General features: G+C 36.6%; 1 protein-coding gene across 1 annotated transcript in view; it reads left to right on the top strand.

Annotated features, from left to right (window-relative positions):
* The first annotated feature begins 278 nt into the window (after positions 1-278).
* CNTNAP2 (contactin associated protein 2) overlaps positions 279-17927 on the top strand; it is a 1833533-nt gene continuing 1815884 nt past the window's right edge. The window contains exon 1 of the mRNA XM_074366860.1: positions 279-603. Within this exon, the coding sequence (XP_074222961.1) occupies positions 507-603 (97 nt within the window). The 5' untranslated portion in view covers positions 279-506. The remainder of the gene's footprint in view (positions 604-17927) is intronic.

Here is a 17927-nt window from a genome sequence, read left to right as displayed (position 1 = left end):
CGGCGGCGAGCCCCTCTGAGTCACGCTGCCCGGCGGCCGGGGGAGCGCTCGCCCGCAGCGGCAGCCTCAGCCCCGCGCGCCCCGGCGCGCTCCCCTCCTCTGCGTCCTCCGCTCTCCTGATTTTCCGCCTCGTCCTTCGGTGAATTGTTATTTATTTATTTTTTTCCGAGAGGGAGAGGGCGGGGGTAGGTGTCCCCGCCTCTGCTCCCCCCCCCTCCCCACCTCCGTTCCCTTCTCGGTTTGAATTTCTTCCCCCTGGCATTTCACTGGTTCACAGAGCGAGAGGCGAGACCCGCGCGGAGGGAAGAGAGGAAGGCTGCGACCGCCCTGCTGCTCCGAGCCCGGCCGGACTGGAGCCCGGAGGGGGTGAGGGGCCCCGACGAGGAAGCGGGAGGGGCTGGGCTTCCTGCCCTGCCTGCGGACAGCCCCTCCGAGAAGCCCACCGCCAGGCGGACGGCGCCTCTCCGCAGCCAGCCTTTGGAGCACCGCGAGCCGGGAGGCGAAGGATGGTGGTGGCCCGGCCAGCCGGCTGCGGGGCAGCGCTCTGGCTCTGGATTGTCGGCGGCGTCCTCTGCAGAGCCCGGACGGCTCCCGCCACGTCGCGTAAGTAGCCCTGCCGCGGGCTCGCTGCGCGCTGGAGCAGTGGCAGTGCCGCATTGATGCTCCCCGCCGGGGTACCAACTCCGGGGTGCAGCCGCAGGTCTCGCCCCGCGATGGGTGTGCGGCGATCCGCCGTCACGCACTTGCAGCAGCCGCCGCAGCAGCGCAACTCCAGACCCCGCGCTCCGGGTTTGGGGTGGGGGAAGAGGGTTTTGACGCCGGGGATGTTTCTGGAAAGTTGTTTCTGGTCGCGGAGCTTGGCTGGCCACTGCTCGGTTAGGAGTGATGAGTGTAGATGACAGCTTCTTAGGAGTTATTCTTCCACTTCGGTGTGTTTGTGTGGAGGGAATTCGGTGCATTTTGCTTAGGTAGGTCAGTGAAGGGAAAGTGAAACAAGGCAAAAATAAGTTTCTTGTTCTTATTTATGGTTTTACCTTAAATGAGCATGGCTTTGAGGGGGTGAAAAAGGAGTGTATTTTGAGCAGTTCGGGCACCTATGTAGTTTTCTTTACCGCTCCCCCCGCCCCCACCCCACAGCAAGTTAATGACCGTTTAGTACTTGCTTATTAAAATGGAAGGCAGTGAATCCAGAATTGTAACTGAAATTGCTTCAATTCTCTGGCAGTTGGGTGTAATGCAGTCTTGGCTTGGGACAGTCAGGGCAAAACATCATTAATGCAGTAATGAACAGATTTCTTAAAAGAGTTCTCAGAAAAAGTGGTGCTGTTCAGTATGTTTATCTGTGTGTTTTAGCTAGCTTTTTCTTAAAAAGTTTGCTCAGCTTTTTTTTTTTTTTTTTTTTTTATGAGGTTAGAAAGAGTAGAAAGAAATAGAAGGTTCCAGCTCGTCTTCTGCATTGCTTTAGAAGTGCACGTTGTGCATCTGGGGAGGAAATGCACGCGTGCTCCTTTGGTTCGGAAAGAGTTAAACACTAGAAAGATTGCCTATTGGAATCTTAGGGTAATATTCATAAGCCATACTTGTTCTGAGAATGAATGAGTTGTTAAGGAATAATCATGGATGTTTTAGAGTTTGAAAATAAATGTTTTTCATTTAGGAAAAAAAGTTTAGTGTTTTTTCGGAATTCAGACATGAAGTTGTACTACCTCTGTTTACAGATAAGGATGCAGGGATGCACTGAGGCATCTTTGTCCATCTGTTAATACCCATGTTCTTATTCCAGGGTGTAAATTTTAATAAAAATAAACACTGGAAAAGGACTTTGTAAGTTGTATTAAAAAAATCTACTAAACAACAGTATCATATGATGAACCGGTATTACTGGTTTGATATGTTTTCCCAAGTACAGGATTTGCTTCTCTTTCCTGGCATTTAAAGATGGAGAAGCCTAAATGGTCATCTAAGTTTGCAGTGAACTTGAAAAAAATGTTTGTAGCTTTTTCACAGAACAGATTAAACCTCAAAAAGTGATGCATTTTTAATGTTTAATGTCAATTTTATAGATTTAAACACAGGGCAGATATAATGCTTGGTATTGATATTTACATACATATGTAACTATAGCCTGAGAGAACTATTCTGGTGAAATTTCAGTTTCCATGTCAAGGTCTGGTTATATAGAAATAATTGCCACTTTTCTCAGAAAATAATTTCATTATAAATTGAATTGATTATATTCACGGATTGAAGACCCCGGCTTCCAAGGTTTTTCCTGGGTTCTGTAGTTCATCTTTCTGCTTACTTTAATTATAATGAATTGATCTGAAAAATTCACCACGTGTCAAGAATGGCACATGTGCAGCCATTGGCTTAATATATTTTGAGGATGGAAAAGTTGTTTCCAAAATATATTCTTAGTTGTTACAACTTAGAATTTGGTGCTAGGGAAGAGGAGAGACCATGACTTTTAGGATGCTTAATAGTTATGTTGATTTTTAAGATTGATTTATTTACCTATCTCTTATTCCTCATAGTTTAAAAACATATAATGGCTTAATTAATATGACTTTTTATTTCATTTGAATCTAAATTTACGACCAAAACTCAAAGTTACCCCCTGCCTAGAAATGAATTAAATAATAAGAATGATATAAATTTTACCAATTAGAGTGAGCTTCATGTATGCAGTACTTTAAATTTATATTTTTTACACTTAATGAAAAAAATTTATTTGCATAACATACAGCTTCGAAGAAGTTTGATCGTTAGATTCTTAATACTACAAACATCCAAAGGGGGAAAAATGGTAACTCCATGAATCTAAGATAATGAACAACTCAACCAGGAGAGGTCATCACAAGACAAAAAGTAGCATGAAAATCTAAAAGTAATGCTTTTATTTGCTGTACATTTTAAAAGTATGATGACTATGCTAAAATTTTCTGTCCCCAAATAACTTTTTACTATGATGACCATTTTCAGAAGATACAGTTAATATTTGTTAATTTGATAACAGTACTATTTCAAATATATATTTGCTTCTGGCTTCTCTTCTTCTCTCTTATTGAAATGGATATAAAAATGCTGTTCCTGTTAATACCATATATTTTATAACTAAACTAAAATAAACTTTAAAGAAGCTTATCGCTAGGATTAAGTAGAAATGGGATTTCATTTCTTGGCAGATAGTGGAAATGAGCTGCTACTGAGCTGATGGAGGCATGTAACCTCCCTCCTTGTGAATGTACACATACGGGGCACAGATGTAAAGTTTAAGCAGAGTGAGTTCTACTCTTAGGAAGTTATATTTATTTGAAAGACCCTGACAATGCAGTGCTAAATGATGAGGCATTTGAGCTAGCGTTTAGTGACTTTGATGTATTCTTAAAATATCCTAAATTTTGGCTTAAATAATGCTTTCTGACAAAAGTCATTTTACCTTTCTGTGGGTAGCCATTGAACTATAATTTCACTGACTGTCATATTTGAGAAATGTGTTTTCAATTGATCAAATACTTTCTAACAAATGTATTTTTACATATATAAACACAAATGTATGTAAATATGTACACATACATATATGGTGAAATCCTTTAAATACATGGTATATATAATGTATAAAGACATAATATTATATATATACACATAATATAGATATATTCTGTGTATTTACTGTGTGTAAAATATGTGCATGTTCATATACTTTCTAATATGTCCTTCAAGGGGTTTAACTTACAAGTTTACGGATAGATCTTTTCCAGTGCAATTATTTCAAGTAACTAAATCAACAATATCAAAGCAATTATATTTGTCTATTTTCTCTCCCTTTAATTCTTATACCACCCTTAAAAGCGTATCTTTCAAATAGTTGAGTTAAATGTAAAACATGTAAGTAAATACAGAAACAAATACTATTAGTTTATACTGAGCTGGAACATAGTAATGAATTTGTCTTAATAAAATAAATTTAATTTAAAAATTGCTTTAGGCCAGCAAAATTCACTGACTGATAAGAGGTAGTACATTATTTACTTAATCCAAACTAACAACAGAAAATTATTATTTACTCATTAGAGACAAACATATAATCGTGATCTCATTGTAGGCATTAATATTCAGGAAACAGGGGTCTTTGTCTAAGTTTTTTTCTTTAACATCGATATGTGGAAAAAATGAGTATGAAAAAAGGAATCCACAAAGCCATATAGTTTTTACTAAGTTTATACAGGTATCAGTATATAACACCATTTTGAGATAAGTAACATCAAAGTTGTTTGACGTTCATCATAAATATTTAAAAATCACATTTCTAATGTTTTTTCTATTCTAATTGGCAGGGCATTTTGTTATATAACTTTTTTTTTGAGATTTTTAAATCACTTCTCTTAATTATAAATTCTTCCAGAGAAAATCTTAATAAGTCTTTAAAAGTGAACTGGTAAGTCTTCTTGTTTGATGTATCCTTTTCATGACTGAAACATAAAAAGAATTCACTGTACCTCTCCCTCTCCTTGGCTTGCTTCTCTTTTTTAAAGTAGAGTTTATTTGTTGTAAGTGTTGCACAGAATAAGGAGAGATTCTAGGTTCAGAAATTCTTACTTCAAGTCCAGTGGGTGATTATCTTAAACTATTAAACATACCGAGAACCATCTTCTGCATGTTGTCTGCATAGTGATTGGTTTTAATAGGATGAAGAAATAAACGTGTACTTTAAAAAATTTCCCATATCTAATTGATTTGAGAAGTGCTTTATTTTATCATTTACTGCTATTTACTAAGTTAAACAGTAGAGAACATAATAATTTAAACTCGAAAGGACAGTGTCAGGGAAATAAAGTGAATGCTATGTTGATATCTATATCAGTATCTGAAACAATGTTATCAGTGTTTCTAGGAATATGTATTTTAAGATAAGTAACTTATGGAAAGATAAGATATATTTCTGTAATCATCTAATATTTGGCCATTGGAAAAAATTACGTGCTGATTTTTGCCATTTTGATATGTAAGAACGTGATAAATGATCTTGATAGAGGCTTTGACTTTTCAAATGAGAGACTTAAAAATGAAGACGTCTCAACAGAGTGATCAGTTAAAACACTGGATCATCCCATCTCCTGGGATCTGTAGAACCTGTTCTAGGTCTGACCAACGAAAGATGTTATCAGGTTCTGGAGGTGCCACCTCTTTTTCCATCCTAATGTTTTCTTTTATGTGGAGAAAAACTGCACTTGTAACATTCTTAGCCTCTCTCTCTGCAGTTCACTGCTTCATCCCACATTAGGGGGAGTGACTTACCTGTTGGGTGAGTTTGGGAGGAGGACCTAGTACCGCTGAGCCCCTCCAGGGTCTTCCTTCCAGGCTGCCTGCAGAAAGTGTAGATTCCACTGAAAGACATACAAGAGTGGGCTGTGGCTCTGTGATGATATGAGGAGCCTTATGATGTTCGATTCTTCCTTTGGCTGGAAAGTCTGCGTAATTTCAGAATTAAGGTGAATGCATCCCACTGTTGCCACCCAGTTAAGCCCTATTCCTCTGTATCGGCAATTATTTTGTAAAGGGTGATACTTGCCTTCCATCTGTGACTTCTTTTCTGATCTAGAACTCGCTAGAGAAAAGAGTGCTATTTATTGTTCCCTGTGAGACTCAAAGATGTTAAAATTGACAGTCATCAATTGACTTAGTATTGAACTAAATGAACACGAGGAAACGTTTGCCTCTCTTAAAAACCAGCAATGAAATCAGACTTGTTTTTCCCGTTTGAGGTTGAGTTGGAGAGTTGGGCCTACATTCACTCTGATCTCCAAGCCCTTCTTTCATCCATCCATTCATTCATATTTCTGCATGGTCCTAGTAGTGATATTTCTGTTGGAGAGACACTTACAACACCATTTCTTTATCTATAGTCAATAACGTTACCATTTTAAACACATCTCAATTATGGACGTTAGTGGCTACGCATTCAATTCCATCTTATCCATGTGAGCATCAGGTGAATTTGACATGCCTTGAAGCGGTAGTTATTCCTGTTCCGGGTCCTACTGCAGAATCATGGAGTGTTAGATGTTTTGGGCCAGCTATTCCAAAAAAAAAAAAAAAAAAAAAGGAGTCATTTGCGCGTTGGAAACACAGTTGATAATTCCCTCATTTGTAAATTCTGGAAAAGAGCTTGTTAAACTCTTATTTAGTTCATTTTGGGGGTAGACTCTTCATAATAACAGCTTGAAGTCACTGAGTTTTTTTTTATAGCACTCCAGATTTCAAAAGCTCCCCTGATAGTGGGAAATCTGGAAATAAAGATGTATTCGTTGGCTCTGAGCTTGCTTGCTGAAGAGATCACATTTCTGGTATATTGTAAAAGCACTGAAGAAATACAGACCAGCTCCTGAGGGCCGTATTCTGCATTTTCCTTATGATTTAAGTCTGTTTGAAATACTCTCAGAAACAGAGTGATAGTTTCTTTAATGTTTTCATATTTAGGAAGGAGGTAAAATTAGTTCCTGAGAATATTTTTTACCAGGAAAAATGATCCCCCAAGATATGTAAGGTTCTCCTCCCTTTTCTAATGAGGTCACCCCTGCTTTGTTGCGCTGATGGTGGGTTAGTGATCTCAGGACGTGTCTCATAGAAAATGGTTAAAGGTCAGCCTTCACACTGTCAGGTTCACTGACTCTGTCTTGTGTGGTGCGTCCACACTGAAATCAAATTATATAGAATTTAATTGAATTCAGCAAGGATTTGCTCACATCCGTGCATTAGATGTCATGCTGGAAAAAGTCTGTAAAAAGACAGATTTTTGAGTTGACCCCTCATTTTCTGCCAGCTACTTTGACTGCGTCAGCTAAGGCGTTAAGTTATAGTATGGTTTAAAAGGAATACATGGACAAAGTCAATACGTATGCTCTGAACTTACGAAACAGCTTATTATGTGTTGAAATACCATGCTTTGCCAAGGAAAAGAATACATTTATCTCTAAGAATATTCTTAAAATGGAAGGTGGTTATTACAACTTGTAAATCATACAGACTTAAACAGTTATTTTGAACTAACATGAAACATATGTCGATTAAATTGCATCGCTCTGTTAACGCGTATTTTTTTCCCTACATGCCCATACCCACAATAACACGTGAGTTTGATGCCACCATCAAGGCCAATGTTGCTAGTCTATCACAGCATTTTTTTCTTAATGAGTCTGAACGTGGCTGCAGAATCAAACAAATCCTTCTCAATACAGTATACCGGACAACCACGAACAACTTCATAAAATTTGATCTATAAAATAAAGCATTATTTTTTACTCACATTATGTGTAATATCATCACCGTAAGTTTCTCAGCTGACTTTTGTTAGTGAGAAAACACTCATTGTTACTTAAATCACGATTAATATTAAATGTTATTGTATGAAAAGACTATTGAGGAGAATCTGTGCCTGCCTTACAGTAGAAGAGGTCTTTAACAGTAGTGATAAAATCTCCGAGAAAAAAAAGTCATCATACTTCGTGCACATCTGTAGTCGATGTGAGATTTACTCAGATATCTTAAAAGAAGCATTTAAGTGTCTCGTGGCTAGTTTAAAGCAGATGTTAGTTTTCTCCACTATGCTTTTTGGTTGTCTGAAGTATGGGAATCAAGAATAACCGTTTTCTGCTGGAGAGGGTGTGGAGAAAAGAGAACCCTCCTACACTGTTGGTGGGAAGGTAGTTTGGTGCAGCCTTTGTGTAAAACAGTATGGAGATTCCTCAAAAACTAAAAATAGATTTACCGTATGATCCAGCAGTCCCACTCCTGGGTGTATATCGAGAGGGAACTCAAATTCAAAAATATACATGCACCTCAATGTTCATGGTAGCACTATATACAATAGCCAAGACATGGAAACAACCTAAATGACCATCGGCAGATGACTGGATGAAGAAGTTGTGGTATATTTATACAATGGAATACTACTCAGCCATAAAAAGAATAAAATAATGCCATTTGCAGCAACATGGATGGACCTGGAGATCGTCATTCTAAGTGAAGTAAGCTAGAAAGAGAAAGAAAATACCATATAATATCACTCATATGTAGAATCTGAAAAAAAAAAAAAGACACAAATGGGCTTATTTACAAAACAGAAGCAGACTCACAGACATAGAAAACAAACTTATAGTTACCAGGAGGGGGATGTGGGTAAGAAGGGATAAATTGGAAGTTCAAGATTTGCAGATACTAACGACTATATATAAAACAGATAAATAACGAGTTTATACTGTGTAGTGCAGGGAACTATATTAAGTACCTTGTAGTAACCTATAATGAAAAAGAATATGAAAATGAATGTTTATGTATATGTACGACTGAAACATTATGCTGTACACCAGAAATTGACACAACATTGTAAACTGACTATACTTTAATAAAAAAAAGAATAACCATTTTATTATGTCAGTTGACAAAGATAATACTGTGTCAAAGATAACAATGTGTCATAATTGGGTATTTATATTGTTTCTGCTATTAAGAATGAAAAAATAAACAGCTTCATTCAGATATTCTAGCTGATGTGTTTTTTTGTGTGTGTGGAATTAATGTCAAAGACCGGGGTGCTTGATCAAAAATATATATCTTTTCTTTAATAAAGTTTTCTGATTGAGTTCTATGAATTTGTAGTAACTCACATTTTTAGCCCCGATGACTTAGTGTGCTTTTCCAGAACTCCAGGCATCAACAGACATTCTTATGTTTCACAATTTTTGCCAGTTGGTGAGAATACCAATGTTTGTTGATCATTGACTTCAGGTTGGGCACTACTGTACTCTTTAGAAGTCCTCATTTAGTTCTTATAACGTTGCTCCAGTTTGCAGATAAGAAAGCTGAGGCAGATGGAAAAGTTAAGTACTGTTCCACGGCCACCAGTATGACCTTAACAACATGGTGCTGCTTAGTGAAATAGTATGTCATTCATTTCCAGTTCTCTGACTAATATTGAGTTTCATCTTGCAGCTAGGCAATATTTTACGGTTAATTACATGCTTGCATAAAGTTAGAGGGGAAAAGAGACTTGTCATCATTATATTTCTATTTCAGTAATAACATTAAATAATAATGTGTACAATTGTTATTTACTTACTTCCTCTTCATAAGAAAGTGATTTTACAGTGTAATGCTGTCTTTTGGGTATTAGGAACAGCTAATAGTTATGTGGTGAAAATATTTATTTAAAGCTGGGTAAAATATGTTTGAAAATACTGTATCAGTTATGAATAATAGCTGTTTCAAACTGGGTTCTCAGGAAATTTGGCTCTGTGTACCTATCCAAAACTGTAAATATTATTGCCATCACTAAAGGTTAAAAGATGATACCTGTTGTTTTGAGTATCAATTTCTTGTAATATCTAAACCATAAAACTTTTCTTGAGAATCTTGTTGAGAGGAAAACTTCTGTACTTTAATGGAGGTGGGAGAATATTTGTCTCACAAATATTTGTCAGTTCTGATGCTGTTCTCTGTTTTCCATTCCCATCACTGTAGCTCTATTCAGAGTTTCAGCATTTCCCTCCGGGCATTAATTTAGCAGCCTCCTAGTATGCCTTCTTGCTTTTGATCTTTCTTCTCTAGTTTATCATCAATATCTATGCCAGAAAAGTTTCCTAAAACACAGATCTTCTCATAGTGCTCAACTTCTCTGGTTCTCGTCTGTCCCTTTGATGTAATCCCCCCAACCCAACACTTGTACCCCGTAAACTTGCCATACTGAAATCCTTGCAGTTTCTTCAATACATATGCTGTTTCCAGTCACATTCCTCTTATGCCTTCTTACATTTTGTTCCCTATGCCTTTTCCTATGTTGTATATGTTGATTTAGGGGAAATAAAAACCCACCAAAAACTAATATATGACCAAAACCTCAGAACTTTGGAGAAGACTGGAAGTACCATCACCTCCCTGTGGTGATCTGGTCTAATTGCAGGCAAAATACTAAGCTTATAGTAAGCAATTTCTTTGCTATTTGGGCTTATAAGAGATAGAGTGGTGACAAAGATGCAGGTTACTCTCAATTATCTGATGTTAGAGTGAGAAATTACTCAAATTGCTGACAATGGAAGGAAGGCAAGAAACATTTTTTTCAATGATAAAACAGAAAATTATTTATCATTGTTTATACATGAATACGAGTTTATCATTCCAAAGGAAATAATGAAACGATACTGTGAAATCTCTGCAACTTCTCCAGCCCCTTTCCTCCATGGCTCTATTTTGTAGCATTTTCTGTATTTCACTTAAGCAGTATGGTTTGTCAGACCCATTAGAAGCCAAGCATTGCCCTTTTCAAAACACGTTTCAGAGAAATACCTGTAATCTGCATGCAAATTAAGGACAGATGTCAACAAAATAATTATTGTGCCTGACACTTACTTGAAATAAAGTGCTTAGGTTGTCAAAAAAATCTTGTAAATGATAGTGGTAGTTCCAGAGAAACTTGATAATTCTATATATTTAGTGTATAATAATCCAGCATATTAGTTGATATTGTTGAAGTTGCTATGAATGTCAGTGAATTGCATTTTGATTTTCAATGTAACAAAAACCTCCTTTGATGAGTACAAAGAATAGGCACTTACATCCTATGTGTCTATGTTTGGAATTAACTCTTTTCATCCCTACATTTGAAACTTTCTATTGGCTGAGCCTCAACCTTAAAATATCCTCCAGCTTTGCCTTTTCAAAGTCGGCCTATCCAGCAAAACCAGTTTCAATTTTACATCCTTTACAGTGATTCCCCTGGCATTGCCTACTGATAACACAAGTTACTCCCTTGTCTCTTAGCCCAGTTTGCACAGACACAGCCTATATTTTGTTCTTAGATTAACAGATAGAAGGTTGTGGTTGTATCAAAAGAATTAGACTTCAGTAAACATATTTTACTGTATGAGGCACAGTACGAGTTGCATTGAATTATTGTATAAAATGAGTCCATTACCTCTCTTCCAGAATACGCAAAGCTTAAGGATGCTCAGCAGATTTAAAGCTCATTGGTTTTGCTTGTAAACAGTTACCCCTTATACTAACACAAATTCTGCATTTTCATAAATTCTTTCTATTAGTCTTAGGTGGACTTTTAAGGTAGTAAAAATCTTAATATTTTCCCCATATTCTACTTGAAGAAAGATATCAAATCTGATTAAATGTAATTTTAATAGTGACTATTTTATAGAGAGTTAATTAATATCTCAAAGATGAATATATCCATTAGGAGTAAACATGGTGATATATATTTACTTATATCCTCCAAATTACCTTTAATGTTCCTAGTTGCATAAGCAGTATTAAATAAATATAATTGAATTGAATTGACAGGTTAGTTCTGTATACAAATTGTGCTCAGCTGTAGCAGCAAGTAAAGATTTCTTAGTTGTAATTTTGTAGATAAAAACACTATAGTCAAAAGTAATATAATTTTAATATAATATTAGTTACAATAAAGTTTATCTGTAAGTAGTTATCCTCTTATTATAAAAATACTGCCTTAAAACTGACCTGTCTGTATGAATCAAAAGCAAACAAACAAAAAAGAATCATTTCAGAGGACTGTCATTCAAAAGTAACAGGGCTATTAAAGTTCTTTAAATTAATTTAAATTAAAAGGCTAGTTTACACCTATTTGCTCAAAAGGAAAGGCAACATAGTTTTGAATTTCAATTTATTATCTGTTCTTTCCCCAAAGTATAATAGGAAAATATTACTGCAGTTTGAGTAGTCTTCATATCATGGAAACATGGTTTAATGTTACATAATTACTGCACACAGTGATCTGAAAGCATTTCAGTTTTACCAAGATTATATCATCACCCAAAACATTCATTTTGGAATTTAAAATGTATTGTTACGGTAAATTTTTAGATTATAGATGGCAAAATTAGAGTAACATTCACTTTCAAAAAGAGATTTCAAGTCTTGTAAATAAAAGGACATTATTTCTTTTATTAAATTGGCATCAGTAAGGCTTTTTATAAAAGGCTTTCAGATCTGTTGTTTGTATGTTTTATACGTCTATAATTATAGTATTTAGAGCATCTCATACTGTATTTGTTTCTGCGTATTGAACTTTCAGATGACAAATGCACAAATGGTAGATCCAAAGACAAACCATGTTAGCAATGGAAATGCTGGCCTCTTGCAGTGGTCCTAAGACAGTCTTCCCTAAGGAACAGGTAGAGGGACTTCTCAGAAGCATGCATTGAAGATTAGTGTGTTTCGGAAAAATTAGTGACCTAGGCCTAGCGCTGAAATTATTTGTCATTATTTTATTTGTTATGCTTTTAATAAGCTTCCACAGAACACTTTCAGTTTATAAAATTTTAGTAGGAAAAAGTGCTATTTGATGATATGCTTCTGTAAGTCACACATCCTATTTAAGGCTTCTTACCTCCTATTTCAAAATCATTTTAACTGTCCTTTTTGCAATATTTGACCTTAGCGAGTTACCTTAAATCTCCCTTCTATTTAGTAGGCATGCTAGAATTTCAATTAAAATTATTCAGTCATCTCAGCAAGTCCCGAAGTAAGTTCATCAGGGAGAGATTAACTAAATCCTCTCCATTATGACATTTTAGTTGGAACTTAAAGAATAAGAAGGAACTAGCCAAGAAAAGAGGAGAGGAAGAGGGTTCCAGGCAGGGGAGGACAACTCTGCAATCCCACACTGGCCACTCTGATGAGGAGGTATTTAGGGATTTTGGAATAAGTCTTTTGTAAAGCATATAACAAAAATAAAACTTTGAGAGAGTAGATGATGGTGCTTGATGGTTTATCAGCAGATGGAGGAAAAATAAATCTTTACTGGCTGAAATATAGACAATAAGCATTTAGTGCCTTTAATCAGAGAATTATATATGTTTTACCAGTTTTGTTAAAAATAGGCGTTAAGAAAACCTTACACACTGTGTGAACTTAACTATTTGCCAAGTCAATTAATTTATGACAGAGGAGCCAAGAATATATGAAGGGGAAAGCACAATCTCTTCAGTAAATAGTGTTGGGGAAACTGGACAGCCATATGCAAAAAGAGGAACTGGACCAGTATTTTACACCAGACACCAAAATCAACACAAAATGGGTTAAAGACTTGAATGTGAGACCTGAGACTATAAAATGCCCAGAAGAAAACAGAGGTGCTAAGCTCCTTGACTTTGGTCTTGGTGATGATGTTTTGGATCTGACACCGAAAGCAAAGGCAGCAATAGCAAAATAAAATGCACGGGACCTCATCAAACTAAAAAGATTCATTACCGCAAAGGAAACCATCAACAAGATGAGAAGGCAACCTACGGGATGGGAAAAGTGTTTTCGAACCTTATGCAGTAGTTCCTCCTTGTGCATGGTTTCTCTTTCCAAGTTTTCAATTACCTGAAATCAGCTGCAGTCTGAAAATTCTAAACGAAAACTTCCGGAAGTAAGTAAGCAATTCGTAAGTTTCCAATAGCTTTCGATTCTGAGTTGCTCGATGGAATCTCGTGCCATCCTGCTCTGTCCCGCCCGGGACGTGAGTTACCTCTTTGTCCAGCGGGTCCTGATTCTTAGTCACTTAGCCAACGTGGCTATCAGATTGACTGACCTGATTTTCAGTTCTCAGTATTGACTATGGCCGTGCTTGTGTTCACATAGCCCTTATTTTACTTAATAATGGCCCCAAAGTGCAGGGGTAGTGATCCTGGCAAAGTGGACATGCTGGAGAGCAGCCACGGAGCGCTTCCTTTAAGTCAGAAGGTGAAAGTTTTCAACTTAAAAAGGAGAGAAAATACGCTGCGGGTGCTGAGACCTGGAGTAAAAACGAGCCTTCACCCCATGAAATTGTGACGCAGGAAAGAGAAATTCATGTTCGCTTTGACTTTCCACCTAAAATTGCAGAACGTATAGACGCTTCATTAAAGTATGTTCTTCTAATTGTTTTATTATTCGTTACTGTTGATCTCTTTCAGTGCCTGATTTATAAATTAAACCCGAGTTACATGTGTACATACAGGAAAAAAGCACAGTATGTATGGGGTTCAGTACTGTCCACTATATATGGGTCTCAGGTATCCACTGGGGGTCTTGGAACATGTCCCCTGATCCAAGGATAAAGAGGGGGACTACTGTATCTATTAAGGTGTTGATATCCAAAATACGTGAAGAGCTCATACAACTCAATAGCAAAAAAAAAAAAAAAAAAAAAAAAAAAAAAATCCAGACAATCCGATTGAAAATGGGCAGAAGATCTGAATAAACATTTTTCTGAAGAAGACACACAACCAGCAAGTGCTTGAAAAGATGCCCAGCCACACTGATCATCCGGGCAGTGACAATCAAAATGACAACGAGGTGTCAGCTCACACCTGTTAGAATGGCTGTCATCAAAAGCACAAGAACTAACAAGTGTGGGTGAGGATGTGAAGGAAAGGGAAGCCTTGTGCCCTGTTGGTAGAAATGGAAACTGGTGCAGTTACTATGGAAAATGATACGGACATTCCTTAAAAAATTAAAAATAGAATTACTGTATGATTTAGCAATTCCACTGCTGAGTACTTATCTGAAGAAAATGAAAACACTAATTTCAAAAGATGTCTGCACCCCCATGTGCACTGCAGTATTATTTACAATAGCCAAGACGTGGAATCAACCCAAGTGTCCATTGAAGGGTGAGTGGGTGAAGTTGTGATTATATACATATATATAAATATGTATACCACATATATAATGGAATATTATTTAGCCATAAAATGATTGAAATCTTGCCACTTGCAACAACATGGATGCACCTAAAGGACATTATGCTAAGTGAGGTAAGTCAAGAAAGATAAATACCATAGGATCTCACTTATATGTGAAACCTAAATTAATAAATCAAGTGCAAAGATACAGAGAACAGACTGGTGGGTTGAAGGTATAGCAAAATGGGGGAAAGGGGTGAAAAGGTACAGATTTCCAGTTATAGAACAATTAAGTCATGGCTGTGTAATGTACAGCATGGAGGTGATAGTTAAAATACTGTATTGCATATTTGAAAGTTGCTAAGAGAGTAAATCGTAAAAGTTCTCATCACAAGAAAAAAACTCTGCAACTGTGCAGTGATAAACGTTAACTAGATTTGTGGTAGTGATTGTCTCATTATATATACAAATATCTAACCATTATGTTGTACACCTGAAACTAATGTAATATTATATATCAGTTATACTTCAATTTGAAAAAAAGAGACAATCTTATACTCTATGAATGAACTTCACTATCTGCCAAGTTGGAAATCCAGACTAAAAAAAGTATACATTACTACACAGAGAATGCATGGCATAGATTTGGGGTGTAGGGTGGGTGAAAATAAGGATTTTTTTTTTAGCTGCCGTTTTAAAATATATTCAGTCTTTAAACTTTTTGGAAAATTTTATCTGTTTCTGTTTTGCTTTTTTTTTTTTTGTGGTTGTCTTACTTGATTATATGAGCTAAAAGTAGTCGGAATCTACCTTGGTTTAATGTAAAATGGCATATTTGGTTAGGCAGACTTCACCGAAGCAAACACAAACCAGAATACTAATATATGAGTGTTTCCTGTATGTATGTGTGTATCTGTGTGTATGTATGTGTTTATGTATGGATGAATGTGTGTATTTATGTATTTATTCACCAGCCCTGAGTTGTAGATACTGGATGTCTTCTCTATGGCAGAGTTCCTAACCCTCTTTATTATCTGTGGCAAAGATGTCTCTATTGTCAAAGCTAATCTCCTTAAATGTGCTAAATAAATAGCCCTTTACTATGAACAAGTATCTCATCCTAGAAGCTCCTAAACTAAAGATCACTGCAATATAATATTCTATAGTCATCACTGAAAGTTATTTTTGTACCTGCTGAAATGTCTTGACATTGACCTGGTAAAATGTTGACTTTTTAAAAAAAGAATCCATATATTCTTTTGGAAAATTATCTTGTCATGGTTATTAGTACAGACTTTGGTGTCAAACAGACTGTGTTTGGCTGTTGGCTCTCTTCCTCAGTGGCCGTGGACAAATGATCTAAACTTTTGAGCCACAGATTTTTAATGTTTAAAATGTTGATGTAACGGTACCTTCATGAAAGGCTTACTGTAAGGATTACATACAGAAAGTGTAGCGACTGGCACATGATGGTAGGTCAATTTTAGTAAGTTTTGCTATTTTTGAATGCATTAAATATTTACCATACAGTTCCTGTGAGCATAATACTAGACTAGACCACAGATACTGCAAAATAATTTGTAATTGCTTCAGACATTTATTTCATAATGAAGTTGGGATGCTAACACTTACGTTTGGAATAATTAGCAAAGGTAAGACCAGTGTATGATTTAATTTTCACATAATACCTCATGTAAATGGTCAACAAGTGCGATCACAGCATAGTTCAAATATACTAAGAAAGGCTTAATTGAAGGAAGTAGTACATGTATCATCTATATTAATTGAATTTATAATTTGTTATATGCAACAGGGAGGTGTCAGTACTTAAGAGTCATTTATTTTTAAAAATATACTCCTGTTAGAATGTAAGGTGGAAATGATTCAAGCGGTGTAAGTAATTAATCTATTTTGTAGAGCCTAGTTTACAGTGGAGTAGGTATTCGATTACCTTACTCACAAATGTTGCTGGAAAGCCCCAACATTTGCAAATTAGGGAGCTTGTGGGCACGAGGAATGTATCCAAAAGCGTAAACATTTTTACTCTCACTTGTCAGCCATGTGGGCAGATGGTATAAAGCTTGTTTTCTGAAATATGATGGAAAGTATAAAACGAAATTTGACAATTTCTTTTTCATTTTTGAATTTGACTATCCAAATTGCTAGAAGGCCAGGAAATCAAACAGTGATATTATTTTAAGTCCCTGAAAATCAGTGCCCAGGGTTTCAGGGGGCAGTCCAGCTGAAATTGTTCATAGACTTTTTTTTTTCATTATTAATGGAAATATTTGAGTGTCTATTAAAAATAGATCACTGTGGTAAACTCTGGAAATGATAAAACCTTTGGAAACATGGTCTCTGTCCTGAAGGGTTCTGTGATCTCTATGAAGGTAGAAAACACTTGTAATTAAACATTTTAAATAAGCAACTCTACCTATACCAAAAGCTACATGATGTCTTTTCAAAGGCCCAGGCAGAATTTTTAACAGTGACATTTTGCTCCATGAAAGTATGAATTGGAAATGATAGGATCATAAAAATGATGGAGAAATTTGGTGACTGGAAAATTATATCCTGAGATGTAGTCTAAGGCCCCGTCAGTAGCTTGGTAGTGAAGTCTTGTCATTTTGTTTCCTGGGGCTCAGGAGGGCCCTCGGGCCGTCTCCCGGCCCTGGAGCAGGTCCTGCCGCGCAGCCAGCCTGACTCAGGCTCGGTGAGTCTATCATCGTCTGTCTGACATTGGTAGAGCAGAGGCATTAGGTATTTATTTTCACGATTGCCAAATTCCCGGCCATAGAGACTAAATGACTTAGGATACGGTCAGCCAACTTGGAAAATGTTCATTTTCTTCCCCTCCTCAAGTTTTGAATATTCTTTGCAGTAAAGAGAGGAGGACTTAAAGTTTCATTTATAGAAGAAAAACGACAGGAGAGGGTGAAAAAGATCAACACTCTGTTCTTACCTCTGGGAAATTTAAAACAACTCCTGAATGCCTCTCGTAGTTTCTTATTATTCCTGTGCCCACTTTTTCTGCCTACTTCCATCACACAGGAAAATGGATAAGGCGAGGTAGAAGGAAACTTGGTTACCCTAACGAGAGGAAAATCACTGGCCCTGATCTCTTCAAATAATAAAAATTAGCAATAAGGGAAAATACTCATGACCATTTGATACAAAATTACTAGTTGTTCTTTCTCACCAGACCCTAGGGTATTAGGCATAAAAAAGTTAATACTACTTTCTCTTTGG

This window comes from Camelus bactrianus, chromosome 7 (genome assembly GCF_048773025.1).
Source record: "Camelus bactrianus isolate YW-2024 breed Bactrian camel chromosome 7, ASM4877302v1, whole genome shotgun sequence".
In the NCBI taxonomy this organism is placed as follows: domain Eukaryota; kingdom Metazoa; phylum Chordata; class Mammalia; order Artiodactyla; family Camelidae; genus Camelus; species Camelus bactrianus.
Note: the sequence above shows the minus strand (reverse complement) of the source record. Positions and strands in the feature narration are given on the sequence as shown.